This window comes from Musa acuminata, chromosome BXJ2-11 (genome assembly GCF_036884655.1).
Source record: "Musa acuminata AAA Group cultivar baxijiao chromosome BXJ2-11, Cavendish_Baxijiao_AAA, whole genome shotgun sequence".
NCBI lineage: Eukaryota > Viridiplantae > Streptophyta > Magnoliopsida > Zingiberales > Musaceae > Musa > Musa acuminata.
Window position 1 is genome coordinate 6,626,769 of NC_088348.1, and position 21,171 is coordinate 6,647,939.

The 21,171-nt window shown below is 38.0% G+C and overlaps 3 protein-coding genes and 1 non-coding gene across 4 annotated transcripts; 2 read left to right on the top strand and 2 right to left on the bottom strand.

Moving 5' to 3' along the window:
* The first annotated feature begins 288 nt into the window (after nt 1-288).
* On the top strand, nt 289-1,239 carry LOC135626199 (transcription factor HEC3-like). Its single transcript, XM_065131342.1, has 2 exons — nt 289-845; nt 942-1,239. Exons 1-2 carry the CDS (start codon nt 358-360, stop codon nt 970-972), a joined length of 519 nt encoding a protein of 172 aa, XP_064987414.1. The 5' UTR covers nt 289-357; the 3' UTR covers nt 973-1,239.
* Nucleotides 1,240-10,337: 9,098 nt separating this feature from the next.
* TRNAE-CUC (transfer RNA glutamic acid (anticodon CUC)) lies at nt 10,338-10,410 on the bottom strand. The gene has a single exon. It is a non-coding gene; the product is annotated as a tRNA-Glu (tRNA).
* Nucleotides 10,411-13,062: 2,652 nt separating this feature from the next.
* LOC135626195 (cytochrome b561, DM13 and DOMON domain-containing protein At5g54830-like) lies at nt 13,063-16,229 on the bottom strand. Its single transcript, XM_065131329.1, has one exon. It carries the CDS (start codon nt 16,064-16,066, stop codon nt 13,340-13,342), a length of 2,727 nt encoding a protein of 908 aa, XP_064987401.1. The 5' UTR covers nt 16,067-16,229; the 3' UTR covers nt 13,063-13,339.
* Nucleotides 16,230-19,356: 3,127 nt separating this feature from the next.
* Nucleotides 19,357-20,833, top strand: LOC135627877 (cinnamoyl-CoA reductase 1-like). Its single transcript, XM_065134285.1, has 5 exons — nt 19,357-19,548; nt 19,633-19,787; nt 19,865-20,050; nt 20,138-20,490; nt 20,589-20,833. Exons 1-5 carry the CDS (start codon nt 19,410-19,412, stop codon nt 20,755-20,757), a joined length of 1,002 nt encoding a protein of 333 aa, XP_064990357.1. The 5' UTR covers nt 19,357-19,409; the 3' UTR covers nt 20,758-20,833.
* Nucleotides 20,834-21,171: the final 338 nt, after the last annotated feature.

A 21,171-nucleotide genomic window follows, 5' to 3' on the forward strand; every position in this document is an offset into this window, starting at 1 on the left:
GTGCATGCATGTGGTGTGTGTCTTCCAAGTAGGACCCCATCTCTCCTTCCCACAACCCTAAAATAAGGTGGCTGTTCGTGCCTCACCATGCACGATTCGTTCCATAATTTCCTCTCCATGAAGGTCCAACATTTCCTTCTACCTGTCTTCTTCCTCTCCATGACATGTAAAAGAGCCACTTGTCACTCACCACTGTTATCTCATAACACTGCTATTTCGTCTGTGCTCCTTTTATTTTGTTGATCAAGTGAGCTTGGAGGAGCACCATATATATATATATATATATATATATATATATATATATATATATAAGCAAAGAGAGCATTGCATAGGCAGCTTTGCCTTCCTATCACAACTATGCAAGTCACAAGAACATTCAAGCAAGCCTTCCTCGAGCAAATGCTGCTTGGCTTCCGAGTGACTGATGTTTCATCCAAAAGGATGAGCTTCCAAGAGAAGAAGAGTGTCATCAAGCTTTCGGCTGGGAGATGGACTCGTGGCCTCATCGCGAATCTCTCCATGGAGCAGCAGAAGAGGCAGTTCCCTCGGGTGATCCTGGGAGAGCAGTATGAGAGACTGATGAAGCCATGCAGCAGCAGTTCATGGAAGATCCCAAGAGGCAAAAAGATCCTGAGGAAAAGCCTTAGGGTGTCCTCAACCAGAAGGAAGAAGAAGCTGTGTGCAGTGGAGAAGAGAACGCGAGTGCTCCGAAGACTTGTTCCCGGTGGCGAGTCCCTGAGTGGGTTCTCCTTGCTAGATGAAACCTTGGACTACGTCCTCTCTCTCCGAGCTCAGGTTGGTCTGATGCAGAGCCTGCTGATGACCTGCGAGGCATCGAAGCGCAGGTAAATTGATCGAGCACCATGTCTACACACCTCTACTTCTTACAGCCTCTCATCACGCCCTGCATCATCCATTACCTCGCACCATATTCCTCACAGAGCTCACGAGTCCCAAGTGCACATCGCCTGAAACAAAAGCTTCGACTGTGGGCAACCGAGGTCGATGTGATGGGATTCCATGACTGGCTCAGGAAAGGACAAAGCTCCCTGTGCTGTCCACTCTTCTGAATGCGGTGAAAGGTTGAAGAAGCTCTTCCATGTGAATGACCAGATTGCAAATGATAAAACCATGATCATATGTGTTTGTTTACTTGCGTGTGTTTGTGCCGCGAGAGAAGAGGAAGGATTAAGGAGTGCAGATTACTTTCTTGTTAATTTATGTTTACTTGCGTGTGTTTGTGCCGCGAGAGATAGATTCGTGTACTTCACCATTCTCTCTCTCTCTCTCTCTCTACACATCTGTATTGGTCAAATACCTTTACACATCTATCTCTCTCTCTACACATCTATCTTGGTCAAATACCTTTACTACATCGTATCTCTCTCTCTCTACACGTCTATCTTGGTCAAATACCTTTACTCCATCATCTCATTAAGTATCCAATTATTGAGTCTTAGATTCAAGGTGACAAGGCCTCACTGATGATTTCTTACTCAGATGTTTGCAATGCTAATATTTTGTTAGGAAAGAATTATTAGGATCGACATGGAGAAGGGGATTTGAATTAATATAATAATATTTTTAAATAACAAATTAATATATTTTGAAAACTTAATTAATTAAATTAAAATTATAAGTAAAGAAAATAAAACTGACACACAAGTAATGGACAACTAAAGATAAACAAATTGATTTATTGGGGTTCGCACTCTCGGTTTCTTTTTCTTTGAGATCATCAATTTTTATTATTGATCTTTTTTCTAATCGAATATCAACTACTCTTATTATAACCCACTCTTTTTTCAAGACTTAGGAGATAACATTTACGTTCTTTTTTTATAAGATATCTTTTACCTCTTATAATTTAGAATTTCAAATAGATTCGAAAAGAGAAGGAGACTCAAACTATACTTAAAATTAGAGCTTACAATACTTCACTAGTTCAGAAATGAATGTTAATCAATCAAACCTAAGTGAGATATTTGTAGACTCCAAAGGATCTTAAGAATAAATCAAAAAAATTTAAATCTCCAAAACTTTAAGGTACGGGCGGTACTATCATCGATTTTGCAAAGTAATACCATTACAACTTTTAACATAATTATAATTCTAAACTCACATAATACTACCATTATAATTTTTTTACTTTTGGATAGTACTACCATCACCTTAGGCGATACTATAATTTGAAAAACTGATAAAGTACAAACAATGCTTATCAAACTCAGAGTAGTATTATCGCTTGGGCCTATTGGTACAAACAATTTAGGTCATTGGTTTGACTTTCTAACTAACCTAATTCAGCTCAGCTTCAAGCCAATAACTTTGTAAGTTGACTTTATTTTGGTCAATGATTTTAAATAACCCAAATTAATATCGATTAGGACCTTCACAAATCAATTACACATCTGGCATATTTACAAAGCTTTCAGCTCGTTATACATTCTTTTGGCATATCATTCAATCTTCAATCTTTAGTATATCATCCATTCCTTCGGTATATCAACTTTTATTTCATGGTATTTTAACTTTTTCATGATATCTAATCTTTTGATATAATATTCTATCTTTTTGACACAATATATGAACCTTTATCACAAAGTTTGATCTATGATATATCCATCCATCATCTATCTCGACATTTAATTTTTGACATGATAATTTTTTAGTATAGCATTTGACTCTCCTGCTCCTCCAGTTGACTACTCCATGGTTCGATTCTATAATCAAAGTATTTTTCTTTGTTACTCATCTTAAGGATATACTAGTCTCGTAACCTCATCAATTAATTTTATCATTAAGATTCAGGATTATTACATCAAATCTTTAATTGGATTAAAAAATATGAATCATGATTAAAGTTTAAAGTTTAATTCGTTATGATATTTTATAAGCTAGTTTCACCTACCAAGATCAGGTTGAGAACCTTTAGAAATCCAAACCCTTTTATATTTAGTACCATGTAACGATGACAGATACTTAAAAACGAACGAACCTAACTTCATGCTCATAAATTCCAAACCAGTCTGTTTCAGAATCTACCATGAACTCAAAAATCTTCTATGTCACAATCAAAGACTACTTGTGCACAGTTATCCATTCACATTATTAGTGTGTTTGTTGAGATCTGAGACATGAATATTTATGAATCAAGAATAACTCACTCACCAGATTAAGGATGTATGCATGTAATTGGTTCATAAGTGCTATTTTGTTATTTCTCGAGGGAAACTACAAGTATTTTAGATTGTGAAAGCTTGCAAATTAACAATGCATATATGCTCTTCGGGAATGTGTTGATGGGTTCAAATGCAGGGCACTGTTTGTTTCAGGCTCGCATGAGGGTTCTAAGTTTGGGTCGGGGAAGAAGAGATCAGAGACCACTAACAGAGGAAAGAAAGAAACAAAAAAGATGATCCATGTCTTGGACAAGTAACTTAGAGAATTCTCAAGTCAAAATGTTATATGAGGTAGAACAAATGCGTAGGGCAGGTGATGGTTTACATCTACTCTCTTTCTACCATAGGACAGTCATCCATTGCCTACTACAACATTTGAATCGATGGAACAAATTTCTCATGTAATGGAAGCAGGTACGAGAACAATGCTGGTGAAGGCAGAGAAGCAGTTTACAGTCTACCTGCTGTGTGGTGATCATTACTTGCTCCTTCGTGCATGCAATCTATCAAACATCATCCTAAGTAGAGAGAATAAATAGTGTATGGTCTCAAAGTAAGCATTATTTCTACCATTGGAAAGGGTTGAAGAACGGAACATGTGAATTAGCATTGCACTTACATCAATCGTAGCACAACTAGAGGAACATGAACAAAGATAACAACGGTTAGGAACGAGTTGGCACTAAGAGTAAGAGAGAGCGTGAATTAGTATAATAAAAAGATTACATCGGTTTAAAAAATCTTTGTTCAATTAAAATTGATTTTGACGAAAATCATTTCGGAGAGATGTTAACTTTGAAATTGTATTTGTAAGCATAACGAAAGTAAGTAGTTTGTAGTGAAGGTAAATAGTAAGAATAGAAATGTAAACCAAGTTTTTATAATGGTTCGGTCGCCGTAACCTATATCCACTCAGCCGATTCCCCTTCCATCGAGGCCATCGACATCTGCTAATGATCTTCCTTTAATAGGCGAAGATCAACCTCCTTCGTATAACTCTATTCTCCTTTTGCAGGTTTAGGAGAGAACCTTTACGCCCCTTTTTTATAAAGCTTCCCTCACACTCTCTCTTAGAATGTTTTCTAAACTTTAGAACGAGGGATTCTATACGTTTTCAACTCTAGAAACATAGAGTTTTTGTTCATTTTTTTTGCTTCTCCACGCAGGAATAGCTAAGGTATTTATAGACCCCAAATGACTTCAAAAATGGAGCCAAAATTTAAATCCCCGAAATTTCAAAATACGAGCGGTACCATCGCCTGCACTGGGCGGTACCACCACTTGCAGTCTGACATTGGGCGGTACAACCCCTAATATGGTGGTATCACCACCTAGAAGATATGGTACCACCACCCAGATTGGTAGTACCATCGCCTGACATAGTCTCGGAGACTGTGCCATAACGATTTCACTTGTTTGATCACTGTTTTGATATTTCTCTTAGCCCAACATAGTCCAAACTTGGCCCAACTATCATCTAATTGGGTTGGCCCAATTCTAATCCTAATTATGTACTAACTATAAATTTTAATATATTTTCTAAGCTAAATAAAGTCTGTAAGTCTAAGTTTCTTTTGGTGAGCTTCCGACGAACTTCCGACGATCTCTCGGCAATGTTCCAACGGACTCCTGGCAAGCTCCTGGACTTCACGACGATCTTCTTAGCGAGTTCCGATAAGCTTCTTTGGCAAGCTCCTAGACTTCTCGGTCAATTCCGGCAGAACTTCTGACGAATGTCCGGACTTCTGACGAATGTCCAGACTTCCGACGAACTCTCGAACTCCCAACGAAATCGCGGTCTTAACTCCGGGACTTCATTTTACTTTATGTCTTGCTATCGTAATTAATCCTGCACAAATAAAATACACTTTGATCTAGACAATTATTACTAAGCATGAATCATATTGTCCGGCATGTCATTGGTCCATCGATGCTTCGTCTGATTCTTCGATGCATCGTCCTCTCTTGTGACCTATTGCCCAATCGGCCAGTTGACCTCCACAACTCCGATATCCTTAGCGCAATATCTACTATTCTTGGCCTAATTCCCGAATCCATGGCCCGAAGCCTTCTGTCGATACGTTAACTGATCCTCCGGCTCGACGTCCAATCTTTTGACATGTTTTTCTCCAGCCCAACATGATTCTTCCTGCTTTAATTGTCTCATCTTGAACGAAGCATCTTGCGTCACTCAAAACGCATATCAAATCATAAACACTTATCAATTAGTTTCATCATCAAAATCTGAGATTCAACAATCTCCCCCTTTTTGATGATAATAACCAATTGATGACGAAATTAACCTTAACTCCCGGAGTTTAAACAAACTCCCCCTATCAATATGTTATATTGATAGAACTCTTTAATTCAAAAATCCAAGCAACATGTTATCATAAAACTTATGCATAACATCATACTTCTCCCCCTTTATCATCAATAAAAGTGTTTGAGATATAAGTTCAAATCATTGCATACTAAACATAATCTCTATTTTAATTATTATGAAGCTAGCAAATTTAGTAAGTGCTACATCATGTTAGAACATGCAAGCTATCAAGTTTTAAATATGCAAGGTAGTAAGATAGCATGTTTTATAATATACAAGGTAGCAAAAAAATTTTATTTCATCATTTTAGAAAGTGTAAGCCAGCAATATTTCGAAAGCAAATGCAAAATAGCTTTCTTGTTTTTGAGATGAGCAAACTAATAAATTATGCCTCTTTTTGAGATATGTACGTTTGTAATTTTTGCTTCTCTTTATATGTGCAAGTAAGCAAAATTTTCTCTTTACAATTTGTGAACTAGCAAATTTTACACATATGAAAGTTGGTAAGATTTTTGGATCTTTTGAGATGAGCAAGTTTTTTGCTTCTTCTTGAAGTATGCAAGCTAGCTAGCAAGCTAGCAAAATTTGCTTCCCTTATGTCATTGTCAAATAAAGGGAAGAATACAATGTTATAATTCTTTTCCCTTTTTATCAATCTTCACATCATGACAAAGGTAAAGTATCATACATGTCTGTGCATTATTATAGTTTCAATTTACAACATACAAAATTTTAAAACTTTATATATCATACTTACTCTATGCATGATAATAAATCAATCATCATATCATACATGATACTCATAAGCTAGCAAATTTATATCATTTTAGAGTATCAAAATAACATCAAGAGTATTTCATACATTCATATCATCACATGAAGAATATAAAAAAGAATTAGGTGATGAGATATACTTTAAGAATACAAGGAATTATATAAAGACAAAAAAAATCATATCATGAAAGATGAGATTATGTGAATATCGAAAGACATGATTTATTTTGATAAATCTCTTCTTAAATATTTAAAGATAAATATTAGGAAATCAAATAATAAAAGATATTCAAATGAAATTTGAAGTCATGAATTTCAAAAAAAATATTCTCTTTAGTAAATCGCAAAAGGAAACGTAGAAGAAAAAGATTTCAATTTATGCAAAAGAAATCTTATGATTTATATAGAAAATCTCCTCTTTAGTAAAATACAAAGAAAAATCGTAAGAGTACAAAGAAGAGATTTTGATTAAAAAAATCAAGTAATTCTAAGAAAAATCAAGATAAAGCTTATTCAAATTCAAATTATCAAATCAAAAACATTTTCAAGGGATTAAAAAAAAAAGGTTCATTAGTCTCTCCTTTTTTAAAAGTCGATAAAGTAGATAAATTTTTCATGAAGAAAGCTTTCTTCTTTTTAGTGTTTCAATTCATAAGATTGATTTCATAGAAGTATGCCTTTTTCATTTATGCCAAATAAAAACATGCATCAGTGTTTAGGATCAAAAAATAAATTTCATCATAAAAACCATCCATCTTGTTTATAACCAAAAAAGCAACTTTCATTGCAGTAAAAATCGATAATCCATAAATCGCAAGAATCATCATGCATAATTTCGAAAGATAAACTAATTAAGAATGATCTCAAATTATCATTACATTATTTCATCAAGCATGATTTCATAAATCATAAAATATTTTTAAATGAAATAAAAAAGTAATACAGAAATCATTAAGATAAACATTAATGCTTCTTAAAAACATACATAGGATTTATCTTAAGCATTAGATTTAAGTCTAACATTTTGTTCCTATATCATAAAGCATGCAATTTACATGATCATTTTCAAAAATTACTAGAAGGATAAGCATGATTCCTAAAATTTTTATTTTTATTACATCATGTAATTTTTAAGAAAAAAATATATAATTTTTCTAAACTAATTTAAGAACAACTCATGAAAAGCATTATGTAATTTCGAAATAAATTAAAAAGATTTTGGTTACCTCATCGTCGAAAGTCGTTAAGGCATAGTTTACCATATCGCCTTTGTTGATTTTCTTCTAATCTTCAGATGAGCTCAATTCATCCCAAAGTACTTCCTTCTTCTTGCGTTCATAGCAAGTAGTTATGTTCTTTTTAAGTTTATTTTTGTTCTTTAATTCTTATTTCATGAACCTTTTAAATTTCATAATCACTTGAGCTTATGCTCGAGTGGTCTTCAATTGTTCTAAGTCCCAAATCCTTCGATGACATCTGTAAAATAGGTGTACATGTCAATAACGGTTTTGCTTGGTTTCATATAAAATAATTCAAAATCATGCATTAAAAGATAGACTTTAGAATCTTTAACTCTAGTAGTGCCTTCGTGTGTGATTTTAAGAGTATGCCAAATGTCAAAAGTCATTTCACAAGTAGAAATCCGATTGAATTCATTTTTATATAAAGTACAAAATAAGACATTCATATCTTTTGCTTTTAAAGAGAAAGTTTTTTTCTCCAACTCATTCGAATCGTTTATCGGAAGAGAAGACTTTTAAAAACCAAATTCGACTATATTCTATAAATCAAGATTCAACAAAAGGAAGAAAACTCTCATTCGAGTTTTTCAATATGTGTAGTCCGTCCCATTGAACAAGGGAGGACGAATGAGAGAATGACTCTCTTGAAAGTCGAAAATAGTCATTTCTCTTTGGGTATTAAACCAAATGAGAAAAATGAAGCTCTAATACCAACTATTAGGAACGAGTCGGCACTAAGAGGGGGAGGGTGAATTAGTGTAGCGGAAATATTACGTCGGTTTAAAAAATCTTCGTTCGATTAAAATCGATTTTGATGAAAATTGTTTCAGAGAGATGTTAACTTTAAAATCATATTCATAAGTGTAATGGAAGTAAAGCAAGTAAGTAGTTTGTAGTAAAGGTAAATAGCAAGAATATAAATGCAAACCAAGTTTTTATAGTGGTTCGGTCATTGTGACCTACATCCACTCCGCTGATTCCCCTTCCGTTGAGGCCATCGGCATCCACTAATGATCTTCCTTTAATATGCGAAGATCAACCTCCTTCTTACAACTCTATTCTCCTTTTGCAGGCTCAGTAGAGAACCTTTATACCCCATTTTTACAAACCTTCTCTCACACTCTCCCTTAGAATGATTTCTAAACTTTAGGACGAGGAACGGTATACTTTACAAGGATTTTCAACTATAGAAACATAGAGTTTTTGTTCACTCTTCTTACTTCTCCATGCAGGAATAGCTAGGGTATTTATAGACTACAAATGGCTTAAAAAATGAAGCCAAAATTCAAATCCACAAAATTCTAAGGTACGGGCGGTACCACCGCCTGCACTGGGCGGTACCACCACCTACAGTCTAACACTGGGTGATACCACCGCCTAGAAGACTGTGTTTGGGTGGTACCACTGCCCAAACTGACAGTACCACTGCCTGACATAGTCTCGGAGACTGTGCCACGACGGTTTCACTTGTTTGGTCATTATTTGGACCTTTCTCCTAGCCCAACACAGCCCAAACTTAGTCCAACTGTCCTCTAATTGGATTGGCCCAATTCTAATCCTAATTATGTGCTAACTATAGATTTTAAGATATTTACTGAGCAAAATAATATCCGTAAGTCTAGGTTTCTTCTGGCGAGCTTCCAGCAATCTTCTAACGAACTTCCGACGATCTCTCGGTAATATTCCAACGAACTTCCGGCAAGCTCCTGGACTTCACAACGATCTTCTTAACGAGTTTCGATGAGCTTCTTTGGCAAGCTCCTGGACTTCTCGTTCAATTCCAGCAGAACTTCCAATGAACATTCGGATTTCCAACGAACTCTCGAACTCTCAACGAAATCACGTTCTTGACTCTAAGACTTCATTTTGCTTTATGTCTTGCTATCGTAGTTAATCCTGCACACATAAAACACACTTCGATGTAGACAATTATTACTAAGCATGAATCATGTTGTCCAGCATGTCATTGGTCCATCGATGCTTCGTCCGATTCTTTGGCGCAACGTCCTCTCTTGCAGCCTATTGCCCAATCGGCCAGTTGACCTCCGTAACTCCGATATCCTTGGCGCAATATCCGCTCTTCTTAGCCCGATGCCCGAATCGATAGCCCGAAGCCTTCTGTCGATATATCGACCAATCCTCCGGCTCGACGTCTAATCTTCTGACATGTTTTCCTCCGGCCCCACATGATTCTTCCTGCTTTAATTGTCTCATCTTGATCAAAGCATCTCGTGCCACTCAAAACGCAGATCAAATCATAAATACTTATCAATTGATTTCATCATAAAAATTTGAGATTCAACAACATTTAATTTAATTTTTTTACAGCAAAGTAGCATAAAAGGATAATTGATTGCAAAAAAAATAATTCTTTTAAGAGTAGCAGCCCAGAAAGAGATGTGAAGACGTCGATTAAGTACACTTTTTTACGTGGAGCCATTTCATGTTTGCCAAATAAATTTGCTCTGTATTATTATTATTATTAATTTTGTGAATCATCAATTTCTTAACAAAAAATATAAGTATATTTAATAGACATGAATCAATTGACAAAACAAATGAATATATATTCCGTTAAGTACACTTTTTTTTATGTGGATAACAAAACAAATGAATAACAAAATAGTAGCAGCCCAGCAAGAGAAAGAGATGAGAAGATGTCTACACTTTTTTTATGTGGAGCCATTTCATGTTTGCCAAAAAATTTGCTCTGTATTATTATTATTATTAATTTTGTGAATCATCAATTTCTTAACAAAAAATATAAGTATATTTAAGAAACATGAATCAATTGACAAAACAAACGAATATATATTCCGTTGCCGGGACTCGAACCCGGGTCTCTCGGGTGAGAGCCGAGTATCCTAACCAACTAGACTACAACGGACTAATGAAACACAATTAAACTAAATATTTGATCATATAAAATTATATGATTGGATATTTTATACATCAACGCGACAAATAATATATGATTGGAAACTAGTAATTAATTTCATTGATTGGTCATGTTTTCTTTGTGAAATAGATCGGGTTGATATCGTTCAGGATATGGTATATATAATCAACAATATCTTTCTGTCTCATCCTATTTGTTCCGACTCTAATACAGCACCCACGTTGTGTCAAAATTAAAGATTTCTATAGCTTGAATCTTAACTTAATATTCCCTTATTTACCACCCACCCCTACACAGCTGAGTGTGATTTCTTCTTAAATCTTTACGGATCCAAAGAGAGCAATAGAAGCCCATCTCGTAACACCGGAAGAGGCGCTATAACTAACAATCACAACAGTCTTTGCACGGCTCGTTTTCAAGGGTTTTGAATCCAGCTAGATATTTTAAATCCACATATACGATACGACTCACTCACATTGGACACAGAAACAATGTACATGGACATCAACATGCATCACCAAATATTTTTCTTTGCAGGGTACTAGATAAATATTCTTAAGAATCCATGAATCTAGGAGATAAAAGTTCTTCCGACCTGATGGAATGCAATTGCTTTGCTCAACAATGGCAAACCTCAAATCAACATCTCTGCCAAGCAATATAATCTAAGAAAAAACCACTATGAAGACATGCCCAGTGAGTCAACCTATTGTATCAGTGATATTGTACGTATCTTACAATCTGAGTGGAGTCGATGTATTAGTGACGAAACAAGGATTATATTTGAGTGCTACAAACAATACGAATCGTAATATCTGCTTGTATGTAGAAGGAGAAAGTAACTTTGAAAAATAAAAGAGAGAGAACTTGAATCTATCTAAGTGGTTCATTACAACACTTAGCAAATTACCAGAACTTGAATCTATCTTCGTGTCTGCGTTTTGATATATCGGGCTCGTGGGCATACATTACCAGAACATGCTACCGAAAAAAAAGAAAGACAAATGACAGATTGCTTGGAACCATGAAAATGATGGCAGATTAAGAATATATCTATCATAGGATCAAAAAATCTTGTATGTGTTACCAAGATTAGCAAATTTCAAACAACAGAAAGTATCAAAGGTTGAGAGCAAAAGTTCAAAAACATAAAAACCAAACACATCAACTAGAATCCTCGGAAGATACCGTTGCCAATGGACAGAAGCTGATTACAGGTAAATTTAACTTCTTAAACCTTTGAACATACAAGATCAGCATCTGACACCCAAGCTACGAACATTAAATTAATCATCACGTCAAATGTTATTTTCCACTGACTGATAACAACTGTGAGCCTTTTCATCATGAAGGAAGATGTTCAAATAAATGTAGTAAAAGTTCATGATTATTGTGGTGTTTCTTTGCTAAATGAGCAAAACATATATGATAAAAACCACAACTATTTGCTTGAATTTCTCATACCATGCCCACGCTGATATTCCAGAACAAGATGCAAACAAACCAAATCAAATAGCTACTACACATCTAAACCCCATGATCCATAGATATTATAATATCTTTAAGCAAATTCACTGCAACTTGAAAGGCAATGGAACTGATGACAAGTAGTGAGCTGTTAAATGAATAACCGGTTCCCTCATCAGGAAAATTGCTTTCTTCCACAGTATCAATGCTGATAAACAGCAAGAAACTCATCCAATTTCCTTTCTTTTTCTAGGTCTTTTGAAATTATAAGCATGAATTATTTATATATATTAGAAACTTCAAAGCGATAATAAGATGTAAACAAGGTCAGTAAACAGATATATCTTCCTTTAAGGTTTACGCTTATCCTTGGAGTCATGAGGCATTTCGAACATTTACTGGATGTGAAACTGAAGTCCACATTTGCACATCACTAAACCATTTATGAAAAGAATAAATATAATCACTCCCATCCTCTCAAGCAGACACAAAGTGAAGAAAGTACATGGACTAGAGACTAGCTTATGAGTCTTCTAAAAATGAGTATTATCTGTAACTAGAAGTTATGAATAGAAACTAACAATTGACAAGCAATACAGGACTCATCAAAAAATAAAAACAATAGCACAGTAAACTATAAGGGTATGTATAATAAAAAATATAGTATAGGTCCTCCGGTGCATATATGTTCATATAGCTCCGTCGCATAAGGCTTCTGTGGCTAAATAGGCAACTTATTAATAAGATAAAGTGTTTCATCAAAGTAGAAATGTTGTTTTTAGAAATACATCCATTTAAAATAATTGATTTCCATTCTCTCATAACATAAGTTACAATGCAAGCTCCCCGAAAAAGATTATTATGTGTAAATTTCCATCATATGCTGCTAAATGATACCATTCTCTTTTATTACCACAAAAAAATATGACCATAATAATTTAATGACATAGAAGAACAAATGGTAGACACATAAATATTTTATTAATCATATATACTCGTCAATCAAATTAAATTAATAAATGCAAGACAATTGATAAAATTTTCTCAAAGTTTGATGAAAATGATGCATTGAATTGAGAAATTATAGTCAAACATGCATGACAAATGCATAAGCCAACCAATTAGCCTCGAAGAAATTCTATTCAGGGAATCAGGATCAAGAGAACAAGAAACCAGCTGAATGAAAATGAATTAGCTCAGGGGCTGGCATCCTTACAAAACTGTGTACATACATGACATGGTCTCTCATGGTGCAGATACAACAGCAATAAAAGACAGAACGTAAAAAATTTCTAACCTGCACCAGAAGCTGTAATAAAATATGTCTTTAAACCAAAAGAATCTTCTCGGGCAAAGCCGATCACCATGGCTCCATCTTCTCTATACATAGACAAAAAATCCCAAGGCTGAAGTATTTATGTGTTTATTTTGATGTATAAAAAATTGTACCTCATCTGCTAAGAGGTTCAAGCTGCACTTCCATTATCCCAGATGTCTGAGACTCTGATTTAGTAACCGTCCTTTCAGAATGCAACAGATCCACTGAATCATCATCTTCACTGTTTCCCAACACCCAATTGCCTTTTAAAGAGCTCCTATGTATTCTTCTCCGCTTAATCTCCATATATTCCAAGTACATAACTAAAAGGGCAAAAGCCAAAACCCATAATATTAATGCCCAAGTAAGTCCTTGAACATTCTCACTGCCATACCTATGCCTCAAATGCTTCATCCCAGTAATTAGCGCAGCAACTCCAGCTACAATAGCAGACCTCCCTACAATAATGTGAAAATACTCCCAAATTATCCTTTTTGGAGAGGCAATCTCTCCTTCTGCTGGTCTTTTTGGACGTACGCATGCATTTAATGGCTGTGCGCATGCCAAGAGTATGGCAGTTACACCAAATTTCACATGCACCAAACTTAAATAAAACCCGCGGAGTTCAGCAGCTGCAAAAAGAACACCAAGTAACATGATAGCTATTCCAGAGTATTGCAAGTAGACATGTAACTGGAACCAGCCATCACCCTTTATGTGCCTCAAGTACCTCGCGGCCAAAATTCCCCCAGGAAGCAAGATTCCCCAAGCCACAAACATCATGAATCCATGCACAGCTAGAACAGGGCGCAGATCCTGGTCCGCCTCTGCTGATCCTCTTAACAATAGAACACTAACAGGTCTGTTGCTTGCGACAGAATGCATATTCCTCTCGCTTAAGTTATCTGCCAACCACTGAGAACCCATGGCCCAGATGACTTTGAGAGGAGTCGTAGGATCAATAATATTCTTACACTCTATCTTTCCACTACAGGAGGGTGACAGAGGACGAGTAAATTCAAATGTTATTATTCCATTTTCTTGTCCACATCTAACAAAGGTCAAATTTTCAGAAACCGGATGCACATTCATTGCGTCCTTGCTGTCGATCCAGTAAGTGTTCACATGACCTTTCCCATTGTTGTCTATCCAACCGACATATGCATAGCTGTCTATCATTCCACTTCCAAATCCAATTGCAAGATATCCACTTTTCTTCTCACCTCGAGCCGCAATAGATATCGAATCTTCAGATAAAGTCCAAAAAAAGGAAACCTGTTGATCATCCAAGAGAACACTGTTATTATACATGTCTGAAAGACCACCATCAACAACCTGCACTTTCCAGCCCATTTTCTGCCCGAACAAGGAGTGGTAGTAAAGTTGATCTGGTGTATTCCGATCAGGCAACCATGTCAACTCTGTCGGGCTAGCTGGGACACCTTCAAACTCTGGTCCACCAGCATACATTACCTCTGTCATGTTCCGCAATGTTGCATTCCCACCGATGGGATCAGAGGTGAGGTAAAGTGCCACATCATGCCCAGCTTGGATTGAGAAGGTTACTGGCACACCTCTTTCAGCTCTCAGCAAGGGTGCTTCTTTCTTGTTGATATAAAGAACCTTTGTGGGATTTGGAGGGTTGGGGTAATGCGATGCAGGCCCTGAGGTAACAACCAGTGGCGTCTTTGCATCTGCAATTATAATATCCTGATCCTCCTTATCTTCAGCATCCAGTGGCCCAAAGCAATTGTCCACCTCCTTCGACAAATTGAGGCTGAGGTAATTATAAGCTGTTTCTCGTGGTTTCCCATGATTCTGAGGAAGGTAGTAAGGCCGAATCGAATCAGGGGGCTTCAACAGACCCAACGCCCAGATCACTGTCATGTTCTGTGTCACGTTCACCGGCACATCATACTTCTTATCAATGGACACTAATGGACGCTCGTACCGGACAAATGCCACTCCATCTCTCCGATGACCATAGACCAATTTGGTATTGTTGACCAGTCCAACTGGATCTGAACCCTCGTAGATTGTATCAGGACACACACCTTCGACCTTGCCGTCCTTGTTGAGAAGGCATTCACTGTATCCAGTAATGAAATAGTCATCGGAAAAGGGATTACCTTCTTCTGTGAACCCGGTGACAGTCACATCTGCATTGAGCATATGCGACGACGAACCAGGCGTCGTCCACCCAAAGGCCATATAGTACTCCGATCCCACCGTTGCTTCAAGGCCGATATCGACAGAATCAGATTCAGGGTCCAGCGTCCACCGAAGTCGAAATCGCGAAGATAGGGCAAAGCAGTTGGTGAACATGGTCGGCTGGCGGTGGATCTGACTCTTGCTCTTGTGCTCGACCAAAGAATCAGAAGCCGGCGAAGGGGCTGGGGAGAGATCGGGACTCGGGGCCACGGCAGGCTCAGTCTCATTGTCGCCGGCATTCCGGAGGAGGATGTGGCCGAAATCGGAGGCGGTGGCCTCATCCCAGATGGCGAGGACGGCGATCTGGTCCCAAGAGGCGTTGTCGGACAGCCGGATAGTGAGCGACTCGTTGCGGAAGGTGCGGTTGAGGGGCAGGTCGGAGATCCGGGATCCCATTGTCAGGTTGTGGAGGTCGTCGCCGGCAGCGCCAAACCACCGGACCTGGTCGGAGCCGGCGAGCATGTCGAATCCCCGGACGGAGAACGAGCAGCCGTCGACGATCCGGACGACGCCGCGGACCTGGTGCTGGACCATGGCGAGGTCCGCCTCGAAGCCGGCAAAGGAGGTGTTCTCCGTGCAGCCGGCGACGGCGGGACCGATGGGGAGGAGGAGGAAGAGGAGGAGGAACAGCGATGGCGGGGACGCCATCGAAGGAGGTGGATCGAGATCTGTCCAACAGGTCCGCGGGATTTGGGGTCTAGGGTTAGGGTTCGATGAAGGCGGTCGTTAGCGCGTCGCTGCGGGGAAAGCCAAATTTAGTGGGAGGGAGACATGGAAACTTCGTTTCTCCTTCCACCTCCTCCTCCATTATGCTTCCATTCATATACTTTCTTTTGTTCTTGCTTGTCTAGCGTATAAACAATATTTTCTTTTAAAGGTATTTTTGAGGAAAATTATACTTATTTATCCCTATAAAAATATTTATCCATTCATAGATATATATATATATATATATATACCTTGTGAGTAGAAGTCTAAATAGTATATTCAAGAACTTATATCAAATATAAAGATATTATATTATTTTAAAGGGTATATATTTTATAAATATTTTAACTCAAATTAGCTAAGTTTTACTATAGTTAATTATTTTTTTTGACAAAAAGTAAGTGATGAAAGCCAAATTCCAACTCAAGACCTTGCGATAAACATGAGTTTTTTGGATGGATGTTAATCAAAAATAATATATATAATATCAAAAATATGTTATTTCCAAATTTAAAATGATAAATATGAAAAACTCTTTTCTCTCCCAACCGATTACATAATTTTGTTGAGTTGATGACAAGTGAAAGGAGAATTTTAGATATATTAAAATTGGTCGAAATGTATTAAAATCACTTTTAGGGATCATGGCACATTATATATATATATATATATATATATATATATATATATATGTCAAACCAAGTATAATTTTTCTATTTATTTCTCATCAAGTAGTTGTTTTCTATATATTTTTTTCTCAATCGATTGGCTTTTATTGGAAATATTCAAAATGAGAATAAAAATGAAGAAAGGTTGTCTAATGTAATGTGACTATACCTAGAGAAAATTCATAGATATTGTGGTTATATGGGATCAATCAATTAAAGATAGTTTTCATAAAGCATGTTATTAATAATAAGTGTAGCATATTTATCAGCCAAAGCGTAGAAGTATAATAAAATGCTCATTAATTATGATACAAAAGTAATACTAATTATTATCATGATGAAATCATGATCTTTTACAGAATGTCTTAGCCATTAGGTTATCTCTTCGGAGACGATCAACCATGGAGGATACCTCACATCATTACCTTCTGTTCTTTCCTCTCTCAAGCATCATATGGCCTTTCTCGGATTGCAGATTCTGAGAGAAAGTTGTGTTGGGTGAAGGCCTTTCATCCAACAAAGAACATGGAATATGAACTTTGAAGAGGGTCATTTCCTATTTCCCTATATATATATATATATATATTAGCACAGGAGTACCCATTGATCTTTGGAAGATTTACCCATAGAAATCAAGTTAAAGTCAATGCAACTTACATAGATCAAAAGAAGAAAGAGATAGTAATAATGATAATGGGAAAATGGCCTATTGTGTGCTTTGTATACTTCCAGTCATTATCACATTCTCAAGAATGTAGTGTTCATTCACAAGGAAGAAGATGCCAGCCAGTCTGCAGCAGCACTGATTGATCAGAGAAGTCATCCTATCATGTGTCACCTGCATGCAGATCTGGTCATGTTCCTGTCACTGGGTTTCTACATGTTAATTCACCTCATTCTGCTTGTTACTTGCTTCTTTTAGATTCTGGTTGTGCCAGAACAGATAATATATGCTTCCAAGCTTTTGATGCAGTGTTTCTTACAGTCTTGGGTTGTCAATCAGCTGACTCAGTCAAGCTTGATAAAGCCTAATCCAAACATGTTCTTTGTTGGGTAACTGTTCTTGCACCAAACTCATAATGCATATGTTGGTGCATGTAATCTGAATTAGTTCCTAAGAACTTGAAGTCTTGTCCAAAGATACATGGAAGTCAAAAGGTGTTCTTTCTTCTCATGTGAAGTCAAAAATGTTCCTTTCTCCTCATGTTCAACTTTGCAGCAACTAGATCATGCAACACAGTCTCCAAGCAGGTAACCTAAAAGTTACAAAAGGGCAGATCGTGTTCCTTATTCAGTGGTTGATCACCAGTTACAGGAGAGAAAAAAATGGAAGCATCAGGAACGAATTCTATGTAAAAGTATGATCTTCAGCTTGATTCTTGTTGTTGTATGAAATCTAGAAGGAATCTGAAAGAAATAATGAATGTTTTTGTCTTTCAATCTCATCTGATCATTGAAGCTGTAAGCATTTGGCTGCGGATTCTTCCATCAAAAACTGCTTTTTTGGTGCCTGCTACAATTCTATGACAAAGTTGAGGAGAGCAAGACTTGCATCTTCTATCACCTTTCGTTTTCTTCAGTAGATTCAAGTGGCAACAACCATGGCTGACAAAGCTTCAACAGGATCATGAAGAGTCTTGCCAAATTCTTCTTTATGTGCCATCAGTCAAAATGCTAACTTTATGTGCAGCAAAGCACTTGGATGACACACCCAACTTCACCTGCTACACTTTGTAAGATAGCATAATTGTGCCCTACAAACCACAAGCTGAAGGCAGAAAAGATGCTGTAGTGCATGCATGTAACCATAGCATGCACAAGAGCTGGGTTTCTAGAACTTCTATCTATTAAACTGTTGCAGATTAAGGCAACTACTCACACCTAAATAATCTAAATAAACCATTTTCTTTGTTAGCCATTGAATTAACAGAAACAAGATGATAATGAACTGAGTGCATTAGAATCATTGGCACATGGATTTGTAAGAAGCATATCAGATCAAGTTTTGTTAGTTTCATGAAATTTCAGGTGGATATATCTGAGATCTGATCTAACGAATGGAAGTGTTCCATAATGTGCAGAGATCTTTGCACAGCACCAGTAGACCACATAAAAGAATGACTTCCACCACAGCTTCACATCAAGATTTGACATCTTGAAGCTGCCAATCTGATATTTTGGTGTCATTTTTTGTATTTTAAAGATACTTACTAATTGCTAATGTTAGAAATACTCAATAAAAAACATTAGAAGAACAGGAAAGGAATAGTTTTGGTTTTCCTCAAGTTGGAAGAGGAATCAAAATCCACTGCTGTTATTGAATCAAAGCAGACCTCAGAAGAACATATGCCACCTTTTTAAAGGAACTTTTTTGATGCATGAATGGTCATACAAATTTTGTCCTTTTTCTTATCTGCTTCATTGCTACTGATTTCGCCATACTTCAATGATTTCTCACCAACTTCTCTTCCATAAGTTTCCTCCATAATTCTCTGCAAGCTTCTCTTCCCTCTCTATAAAGTAGCATGGCGTGGTGACCTCCCTCGTCACTAGCACAAAGCCCTGTACGCTTCTTCCGGATTCTGTTGATCTCTCCTCCTCACGCTGAAGAAAGGATGCCGAGTGACCTCTCCACCCTCGCCGGCAGCGGCCAGACCGTGTGCGTCACCGGTGCCGGAGGCTTCATCGCCTCCTGGCTTGTGAAGCTCCTCCTCGCGAGAGGCTACACCGTCCGGGGCACCGTCAGGAACCCCGGTCCGTGCTTCTTTTCTCACACTTGTCTCTTCTGCATCACGTACGTGGAAAGTTTCATTTTCTCTGATCGATTGTTATCTGTAGATGATCCAAAGAATGCTCATCTGAGGGCGCTCGAGGGAGCAAAAGAGCGGCTGGCGCTCGTCAAAGCCGATCTGCTCGATTCCGATGGCCTGCACGTCGCGATCAACGGTTGCGATGGCGTGTTCCACACCGCGTCTCCCGTGACGGACGAAGCCGTGAGTCGTCCTCCCCCATTGTGTCGATTGAGAGAGCATTTCTTCATACATGTGGTGGGTGAATCCTCTGCATGCAGGAGCAAATGATAGAGCCGGCGATAAAGGGCACGTGGAACGTGATGAATGCCGCAGCCGACGCCGCAGTTCGACGTGTGGTGTTCACCTCCTCGATCGGCGCCGTCTACATGAACCCTAACCGCGGGCTCGATGCCGCCGTCGACGAGTCATGCTGGAGCGACCTCGACTACTGCAAGGTCACCGAGGTGCACCACCAGCTCATACCTGCGATGTGGAATGACCTAAGCATTAATCTTCTATCATCGACTACATGGTGGTGGCGGTGGATGCAGAACTGGTACTGCTACGCCAAGACGGTGGCGGAACAAGTCGCATGGAAGGTGGCGGGGGAGAGGCGGCTGGACCTGGTGGTGGTGAACCCGGTGCTGACGCTGGGGCCGCTGCTGCAGCCGACCCTCAACGCCAGCACAGCCCATGTGCTCAAGTACTTGACGGGGTCGGCGGCGACGTACGTGAACGCGGCGCAGGCGTACGTCGACGTGAGGGACGCCGCCGAGGCCCATATAAGGGTGTACGAGGCGCCGGAGGCGGAGGGCCGGTACATCTGCGCGGAGAGCACGCTGCACAGGGGAGAGGTGGTCCGGATACTCGCCAAGCTCTTCCCGGAGTACCCCATTCCCACGAGGTAACTCTCCTCCGACCTACCATCGTCCTTCTCGATCTTGGTAAGCATGGCCACCTCGTTTTGGTTGATGAGCTACCTCTGGAGATGGTTGCATGCAGGTGCAAGGACGAGGTGAATCCCCCAAAGAAGGGCTACAGATTCACGAACAAGAAGCTCAAGGACCTGGGAATCCAGTTCATTCCTGTGACGCAGTGCCTCTTGGAGACTGTCAAGAGCCTGCAAGAGAAAGCCCTTCTCCCCATCGTCTCCTGTATCTCCCACAACTGATCCCTCGTCACACTGCTGTGGGCAGCTGCGCATGCATTATGCCTACATATAATATATAACAGTAATAAAAAGAAATATACTGTCCATATATTAACGACATTCCCAAGCTAATATTTCTTGTGCGTATGGAAAATAAGAGTACGGTATATACCAAAAGAATAATTAATAAGATTAACAAAAATTATTATTATTATTATTATTATTATTATTATTATTATTCAACTTATTTAGATCCACCGAGGAAAAAATATACTAAGATCATTGGAACTATTTTAAGGGGTTTATATTTAAATATATATTTTAAAAAAAATGAAGTCCTTTTCTTCTGAATATATTGTCCTCCAAACAATTTATCTTAAATGTTAGTAATTTATCTTAAAAAATAAATAAAAATTATCCTTGATCGATCTATCA

Excerpts from the sequence above, each read along its gene's own strand:
- LOC135626195 (XM_065131329.1), bottom strand. The coding sequence starts at position 16,066 with ATGGCGTCCCCGCCATCGCTGTTCCTCCTCCTCTTCCTCCTCCTCCCC.
- LOC135626199 (XM_065131342.1), top strand. The coding sequence starts at position 358 with ATGCAAGTCACAAGAACATTCAAGCAAGCCTTCCTCGAGCAAATGCTG. Across the intron at positions 846-941 it reads TGCGAGGCATCGAAGCGCAG|AGCTCACGAGTCCCAAGTGC; the intron begins GTAAATTGATCG and ends TATTCCTCACAG.
- LOC135627877 (XM_065134285.1), top strand. The coding sequence starts at position 19,410 with ATGCCGAGTGACCTCTCCACCCTCGCCGGCAGCGGCCAGACCGTGTGC. Across the intron at positions 19,549-19,632 it reads GGGCACCGTCAGGAACCCCG|ATGATCCAAAGAATGCTCAT; the intron begins GTCCGTGCTTCT and ends TGTTATCTGTAG. Across the intron at positions 20,491-20,588 it reads GAGTACCCCATTCCCACGAG|GTGCAAGGACGAGGTGAATC; the intron begins GTAACTCTCCTC and ends GGTTGCATGCAG.